Genomic DNA, 8,891 nt, shown 5'->3' with positions numbered 1-8,891 from the left:
CTTGATCTGGAGAAACATGGCACCTCCACATGTATTTAGAAAAGACAGAAGGGCAAAGAGCTTTGGGGTAAAGCAGGGGTGTTTCAAAAAGAATGGGCCTTAAAATCCATGCTGGAAAAGAAATAGAGAAAGAATAAACTGAGAGACTGAAAGGAGAGGGACACTGGGTTTGGGGAGACGTTGTGGGCGGGAGTGGGGTGCGTAGATTATGTGATTATGCAGGTAGAGATGCCAAGGGACTGAGCCCGGGGACAAGTGGACTGTCCACGTGGGTAATGGCAGATCTCTGTGTCCGTTTCCTCCCCTTCCACTCACTCCCCACCTCAACCTGACTACCCAACAGATGACCCGACAGAGACTACCCGACAGCATTTACTAATGGCTCAGATGACCTCCATGCCTTCAAATCCAAAAAGTGTTTCCCAATCCTCATGATCGCTTGATTTTTCAGCATTATGTGACACTGTTCTTGAAATGGTCTCTCTCACTGGGTCCAAGATGACACCCTCTCATTTCTTCCCAGTTTTTCTGGCTCCTGCTCACTGGTCTGTTTTAGAGGCCCATCTGCCTCCTCCTGTCCCTTACATCTGGGAGTTTCTTTGTAGGGTGCAATCCTCAGCCTTCTCGCATATATTCCCTCTCTAGGCAATCTCCTCCCCTGCCTCATGGCTTCGATTACTATTCCTCATCTTAGAAGCTTCTTTTAAGCCTTAAGCCCATACATCCAATTTCTTCTAGTCCTTTCCACTTGGATATCTCAGAGGCGGTTCAAACACATTTATTAACTTGAACTCCTGACCTAGCTCCAAGCCTGGTTCTTTCCTGATGTTCCCACCTCAGTGAACTTCACGTCTGGTTAGACAAGTCAGAAATTAAAGGGCAATCTCTGATACCTCCCCTTTCCTCAACCTCACACATCGAATCTCTTGCTCCCATCAATTTTCTTCCCTTTTAAAAAATGTTTATTTTTGAGAGAGAGAGCATGAACTGGGGAGGAGTAGAGAGAGGGGGCACAAAGGATCTGAAGTGGGCTCTGTGATGACAGCAGACAGCCTGATGCAGAACTCAAACTCATGAACCACAAGGTGGTGACCTGAACTGAAGTCAGATGCTTAACCAATGGAGCCATCCGAGTGTCCGCCATCAATTTTCTTCCTAAATAGCTTTAGGACCCACCTACTTCTTTCCATCTCCAGTGGGATGATCCTGGATCCAAGTCCGCAACCTGATGTCTACACTACTGCGAAGCATCCCAGTGGCTTATCGATTTCTGGCTCTCATCCTCCAGCCCATTCCTCACACTACATCTCATGAATTAGGCCTCCTCCCCCACTACAATCTAATCATACAACCCTTTACTTCAACCCCTTCAATTACTCCACGCTTTCCACCGCTCCTTGAATAAATACAAAAACCTGTCCCGTGGTCCTCGGGACCCAGCTTGGCCCGGGTCCTTCATGCATTCCAGGCAACGCTGGTCTTTGTTTTACAGCAATGTGTCCTGACTTCTCCTCCTTGATTCTTCCAGTGCCCAGCTCCCATACCTTAGGGGACACTTCCCAACTGTTCCCCACCAGTCAGCCCCTCCAGCGCTTGCTCTCATGGAACTTGTGCTTTCTCTTCAGGGCGCTCCTCTTGATTTGGAATTACACATTCATTTGGGTGGTTATTTGATCAGTGTCTGTCTTCTCACACCAGACTCCAGGCGCTGTGAGGGCAGGAACCACAATCCGGTTTTGCTCTTCTTGTACCTTCCCTACTTAGCAAAATATCTGGCAGTAGTAGGTGCTAAAATTTTGGGGGGGGTGCGGGGAGGAGAGGTTAATTGGGAGCCACAGGATTCAAACAGAAAAGGATACTGGAAATCATCTGCTTTCTGTCATTTTAAAGTTGGAGAAACAGAGGCCTCAAGAGGTGGGAGATGGTGGGGAGGGGGTTGTTTACTTATGCACGGTCACAGTTGATGGCGGAGTTGGAATGTGTCAATCCCGGTCTCTTTCTATCTCAACCTGAGAACTGTTATTTACTATAAATACTCTGGTAGTATTCTCTCCCTCTTCTGCCTTTTTTTTTTTTTAAAGTGATAAATAAAAACTGTCCTTAAACTATATCTTTTGTGCGATCCAATCAGAACATATCCATCTGTTCATGGCAGACAAAATGGCACACTCTCGGGGAACAGGGGAAACCATTTTTAGAACACGCCCCGTCCTCACCCCCACCAGCATGTGGCAGTGATGGGGTGCCTCATGGGAGCCAGGGGGCACGCTCCTCCTCTTCCTCCCCCCTGCTGATCGGCCACCCAGCCATGGCTGCAAACGATAAGAGTAAGAAGATTAATAAGATTCACAGCGACACAGACTAACTTCCTGGAAGTTGTGAGCTCCTCGGAGAACATTGCAAATCTCATGTTTTCCGGCTGCAGCAGGCATCATGGCTTGTGCTGTATCTCCAGAGGCTTCATTTTCCAGCAGTTTCTTTTGCACTGAATAAAGCAAGGGGGCCCTCTGGTGGTCATTTATAGAACGATCTCGTGACAGGGAGAAATCTGCTTAGTTTGGATGAGACTTCTTAGTTTGCATTTCTCTCCCTTGCCTCCACAAGGCATTTCCAGAAACAGGCATTAAAAGTAAGTCAGGGGCACCTGGGTGGCCCAGTTGGTTGAGCGTCTGACTCTTGACTCTTGATCTTGGCTCAGGTCATTGTCTCGAGGTTCTTGGGTTCAAGCCCCACACTGGCCTATGTGCTGATGGTGTGGAGCCTGCTTGGGGTTCTCTCTCTCTCTCTCTCTCTCTCTGCCCCCTTACGTTCTCTCTCTTCCTCTCTCAAAATAAACACAATAAAAAAATAAAAATAAAAAGTAAAAGTAAATCAGGGCCATTATAAAGTGTCGGAACAGGAAGGCATCAATGGACCACTTTTGTGGTCAGGCTTTCACAGGCCAGCCCCTCCTTGCTACACAGCTGTGACTGGTGATGTGGCCTGCAGGTGTGGACTGGAAATCTGGCCCACAGTGTGGACGGGAGGTACCAATCTGGTGTTCAGAGGGAACGCTCTTAGAAATGCTAAGATCATTATAGCATTTTACAGCCCACTTGTATAATGTGTTGTTATCCAAGAGTGACTATAGGGAGGGGCGGCTCTGTGCCAGCAGGCTCGTGTCTGGAAAGGCAGGACCAGGGACAGGTGAATAAGGACAGGCGGTGGAACAGAGGAACAAACCAGGCCTTGGTTATTTGCCGAGCTGGGCAGATTGGAGACAAGAACAGCGGGGGCTGGAGAGAAGGGAGTAGATGACATACCCGTACGACTTGTAAATGCACAGACCACCTCACCAAGAGGGAGAGGTGAAGGAACCCAAGTGGCCCATGAGGATGGTGGAGGTCCAGGCACGCGGAAGACAGGCTGACGGCGGGCACTGGGGAACCTGGCCCGTGGAAGTCGGGCCTCAGGAGAGGAAGCAGCACCCGAGTTCTCAGACTCTCCACCTGCTTTCCATTCAAATTCTTTTTGGCACGCCCCTATTTTATTAGCTTCGTTTTATACCGTGTTTGGTTTTGTGTTTCATTTTCTGTGCCTATAACGGCCTTTCAAAAGTAAAAATAAAAATCTGCGCTCTTTTAAAACATTAGGAAATACATGGTTGAAAAAGTTAAAGATCACAAAGAGATCAAGACTGTTTAATAGTGATTTTTGTGTTTTTTTGATGGAAATCCAGTCACATCTGCCTGTACCGTTACACAGACCTGCACATTCACACTCCATGAAGAACATGACTGATTACAAAAGAGAGAGGGACTTTTAAAACCACATTTAATCTTTAATACAAAATCTGTTGCCCTATTACAGAAGTGACCCCTTCATGCACAGATAAATTTCGCGCCTACCATGATGGGAGAGTAAAAACTGTACTTGTAACGCCTCCCTCCCCCTCCCAGACATCGGCAAATGTAAAGTAACTTTTATCTTTGTGCTCTCTGATGCCAAGGCAAGCCTGGTTCGTCTTTCTGTATTTCCGTTAGAACGGCTGGTCTGTGAGAAGCGAACATGGAGGCGTGGGATTATGTAGGACCATCTTTACCTGGGATTACTTCAAATTGTGCTTTACCTATAAACAGCAAACGTGCCGGAAATAGGCCTACTGAGCCCCACAGGCAAAGCTCTGAAGATTTCTAGAAACTTGCTGTCAATATGTAGCATAGATCACTATTTCAGTTTCACAGCAAAAAGGGAAAATAAAAACCCACAAGGTATTTAAGTAAATGCTTTCCAATCCCATGCACTGTATTAATTAGCTAACTTCTTATACAGTACAACATCAACATGGGTTGCAGGTTTATTTGTCTGTAACACCTCTATGCATATAGCATCTACACTTTAGGTATATTTACAAATTCAACAAAATATCTACATATAAAAAGCTTCACTTAAAATTAAACTTGATGCAAGTTATGAGAAACCAATTTATTGGCAAATGAAACGGAGCATTCCTTCAACCATAGGTTGTTAGAGGACTTCATATTTGGAGGTAAACCATTTGAGAGATCTCGTTTATGGATACGGTACAATGGGTATGTTGATGTCTGAAACTGCGGGTGGAATCCCTTTGACTGTTGGCCCCGTTAGCACGTGTCAGATTTCTGAGATTCGGAAATGTGTCCTAGCAATTTGCATACACGCTGTTTAATGCTGCAGAGAGTTTCAAAAGTTGCCCCCTACGTAAAGGCCCGGAGAATAACATTCCTGTTGGCATACTGTCCTATGCTTCTGGTGTGGGGATAGCTTATGGTTTACAAAAATTCTCTACCCAACTGACAGCCTTCTGACCGAACTGACTTTAACAGAAACCATAAAAGACCGCCGAATCGTCATGTGCTCCAGTTGGTGCTAAAGCTTTTTCTGTCTATACAGACGGGGAAATGCTCCTTAAAATGAACTGTCTTATTCATCTCATTTTCACCTCCCCTTTCTTTCAGCATTGCGGTTTTCATGGTCTCTGCTTTGCAAAAGTTACTTTTGGACACTGACAGTAAGCTGGGACTCCGAGGCGACCGTCCCGGCGGAGAAAGAAGGCAGCATGTTATGGAATGCTTGTTGTCTGAAGGCACTGTACGTGTCTCTTGCCCTGTGCTTTCTGGAGTCATTTTTGAAACTTAAGTGGAGTGATTCGTTTTTGATTCTTTCAGCCTGGCCTAAGTGCCAAAATGCATTGCAATACACATTGCTTATGCCTAAAAACAACTGAACGCGGAGATGAATGTAAAAAGTAGAACACTGTACTGCTGTAACACCCGGAGGGTTAAGAAGGCTAGGAAGTAACAGGAGCGAAGGCCGGTAACAGAGTCTCAGTAAAGCATCAGCAAATGCGACTGTCACAATTAACTCATTTAGCAAGTATATACTGTACATCCTGTTGCTAACAGTCTCCCAAAAAGACTAGACAGCTAGACACAGAGTCACCAATTTCACAACAATGTCCACAAAGACATTGAAGTTCTAGAGAATACTACAGTTACACTCTTGACAATGAAAACGGAATTCATATTTCGGGGTTCGGCCGACGATAGTATAGACCGAGTCTCCAACTATGTTTTAATAACATACACAGGTGTTCCTTTAAGTGTGTAGCATTATTTCATGCATCATATTGAACTGTGTCCTGAAGAGGAAGTAACACGATCCGTTGATGAGGCTGTGTTATTTTGATCAGTTCTGCGGAAACCAAGGATGCCTATTTTGAGTGACAAAGGATGCACTTTGCACTGCAGTTCACATTAACAAATCATCTGACGGAGTTGCGTTCTTGTTTTAGCTGTTCTCATAATATTAACACACGGCAGAACACGCACTGTCTGCCCCTGAGTTCATAGTATGAGAAGGCAGACAAACAAGTGCTTAGGATGAACATTCTAGAGAAATGGGATATTGGCAAAGGGCTTGCGGGTTAAACAAAGGAATTCATGGCATTGACAGGAGAAGGTGCCTCTGAGCTTTCGTTTCCTTCGGCGGGTTCTTTCTCCTTCTTACCGCTGTATTGTCCAATAAAGGAGCCGTCCTCATTGAACTGGCCGTTCACCCCCTCTCCGTAGTCAACTAGGCTATCGTCGCTATCTTCTTTCTTCACCGTCCTGTCTGAAGGTGTTCGACTGCCCTTTTTCAAAGGCTTGTGGTCTTCTGCGTCACTGGAAGACAGAGAAAACATCTTCATCAGGATTGGCATTGAGGCGAAGTGCTTTGTTCTTACGGGTCATGCATGCAGGTTATGACAAAGCGCGCGGAGTCCTGAGCTTCTCAAGTCAAGTCTAATTGTCAGCTTGACTCCAATGACTGGGATGTGGTTGGGATGAAAATCAGGTGCAGCAATGGTTTAATCACGAAGCCTTCAGGAGGCGGATGGCTTCTCGCTGCGCATGTCAATGTCAATGATACATTCTCGCTCCTGATTTGGAAGCAGTTCAGAAACAGTCACAAGCATTAACAAAGGGAGAATGGAGAAAAGTTGAAAATCATCCCTATTTTGAATTCAAAGAAGGCGAAAGCTTATGGCAAGTAGAATAGTTAGTAGGTTAAACTGTGTGAGATCTCTGAATTCCTTGGAGATGAATGGAGCATGATTTTGGTTAAGTGTGAAATATGAGGGTTTTTTCGTTTGTTTTTTTTTCTGAGCACGAGGAAGCAAAATCCTGCTTTTTGAATCATTTTGTTACCGAGTGCAGGCCAGACTTGTAAACTTTAACCTTACCTTTCAAGAGACCTATACATTCCATTAAAAGGATGCAGAAGAAACAAGTGAAAATAGCCTAAGAAGAAAAGCAAAATCCTTATACTGATAGTAAACAGTATTTTTTTTTTTTTCTGTAAGAATTTTAGTTAATAGGTAAAGGTTGATTAATTTGGAGACAGACGCAATTTCACTTCAAAGCATTACATTTGTACTATTACTGGCAGGTCAATATATTCCTAAGGAGTATGAGTGATTCAAAAAATGTCAAAGCAAACATTTGCTGTGCTCATTTTATCTCAGTCTACTCTTCTCCCGGTGTGTTATGTAGCCTATCTGTGTTGGATGGGGATCTAAGGCTTATAATTTAAAACACATTATAGAACCCGATTTTTTTTTTTCTTACGTCTCTGTTAAATCCCTAAGCACAACATCTGGAAGTTGGAGAATAGGTTTTCGAACACCTGCCCATCCGGTCGTGTAATTAGGTACACACAGTGACTTACTCTTTAATAGGGAACACTGGGTTTGAAAAAAAAAAAGAAAAAGAAAGAAAAAGAAAGAAGGCAACGAGAGCATTTTGTTTCCTTTCCAGGAGCAAAAATGCAAGGCAAAAGAGGAGACATAAGCAATATTAGTAAAAATGAAGAGGCTTCAGGCCAAAAAGAGGCTGCCTCAGCTGTAGTATTTTACCCAGCAATTTTTGTGCCACCCAAAAATCTGTGCCACGGCTTTACCGCCCACTCTGTCTCTGACAGTGACTTTTTTCTAGGCAAGATACAAACATCTCAAGAGGCACAAATATTCTGGCAGTTTGGCCAATAATGCCTACCAGGGTTTTCAGTCTTTCTCCAAGAAGCAGATCTCAAGACTGGAAAATTATACTTGCTTAACAGGACACTGGTGTCTGCTATTGAAAATTAGCAGTTGCAATAAGACACAAGTTCTCGTCACACACTGAACCAACAGTATTATCCGCACTGCTAATCAACAACTGGGGAGGTATCACAGGACCTCGGGGTGGCCCGTGTTTGGGGCACTTCAGGGGAGAGAGCAGCTCGTCTCCGATCTACTGCAAGTAATAATGTGCACATCTGTAGTCATTAACCTCTAGGCTTTGTCTGAAGACTTTCTGTGAAACATTGCTCATGACTTGGTGAGGCACTTAATTCCATTGGAGTGTTCAATAATAAGCAGGTCTTTGTCACCTGGATTCCAAGCTCTACTTCAGACAGCTAGTGTTCCAAGGATCACAGTACGGTATTTCTTTGATCCAGCCACCTCTCCACCCATTCAACCACTCATATATCTAATAAATATTTATTGAGTGCCTACACTGGTAATGTTCTAGTCCTTGGGGATATGGCAGCAAACAAAACAGACTAAAGCCCTGAATTCATTAAGCTTACTTCTACTAGGGGAAAACATGGAAAATAACGTATTGAAATATTGGTTACATAGTGTGTCAGAAGGTGATTAGTGCTATGGAAAACACGGAACTGAGGAAAGAGGATGAAAGGTGTCAGGGGAGGGTGTAGAGGTTGACGCTAAATAGGGTATCCAGGGAAGGCCTCATTAGAAGTGACAGCCGACCAAAGACTTAAAAGAGTTGAGGTAGGCAGGTGGATAGGTGGAGGGAGAGCCATTCTGGCAGGAGTAGCAAGCAGTGCAAATGCCCTGAGGCGGCAGCAAGCCTGGTGCACTCTGGGAACCGGGAGGAGCTTGTGTGGCTGGTTCCGAAGGAGAGAGAGACAGACAGACAGACAGAGAGAGAAGAGCTAAAGTAGAAGGTGGCAGGGCTAGATCCGGGCCCTCCAGGGGACACTGGAAGGCTTCTGTCTTTAGCTCTGAGTGAGATGGAAAGCGATTGGGAGGTTTTCAACACATGAGTGACAAGAGCTGACTTAGGGTTTGAAAGGATTACAGTCATCAGTGTTGGGAACAGCCTAGCCTGAAGGGCGGGCCTTGGTAACTTACAGCAAAATTGGGCCACGCCATTTCCTCTGTATTGTGTGTGGCTGCTTCTGCACTCCCCACAGCAGACATGTAGAGTTGCAGCTTCGACCCTGTGGCCGGTAAGGTCTGAAATATTTACGAGTGGGGTCTTTACAGAAAACGTTTGCCGACCCCTGCTCAAGGGGGCCAAGGTGACTAGGGCAAAAACACAGGA

General features: G+C 45.0%; 1 protein-coding gene across 14 annotated transcripts in view; it reads right to left on the bottom strand.

The window, feature by feature from the left end:
• Positions 1 to 3,796: 3,796 nt before the first annotated feature.
• Positions 3,797 to 8,891, bottom strand: part of NRCAM (neuronal cell adhesion molecule) — a 282,635-nt gene continuing 277,540 nt past the window's right edge. For 13 of the 14 annotated variants that reach the window (XM_078442563.2, XM_078442568.2, XM_078442567.2 and 10 more), the window contains one exon: positions 3,797 to 6,182. In XM_078442563.2, the coding sequence (XP_078298689.1) occupies positions 5,945 to 6,182 (238 nt within the window). In that variant the 3' untranslated portion in view covers positions 3,797 to 5,944. Of the gene's footprint in view, positions 6,183 to 6,215; positions 6,440 to 8,891 lie in introns of those variants that run through there. The other variant, XM_078442572.2, reaches the window with a different exon arrangement.

Source organism: Panthera onca, chromosome A2 (genome assembly GCF_046562875.1).
Source record: "Panthera onca isolate mPanOnc1 chromosome A2, mPanOnc1 haplotype 2, whole genome shotgun sequence".
Lineage (NCBI taxonomy): Eukaryota > Metazoa > Chordata > Mammalia > Carnivora > Felidae > Panthera > Panthera onca.
Note: the sequence above shows the minus strand (reverse complement) of the source record. Positions and strands in the feature narration are given on the sequence as shown.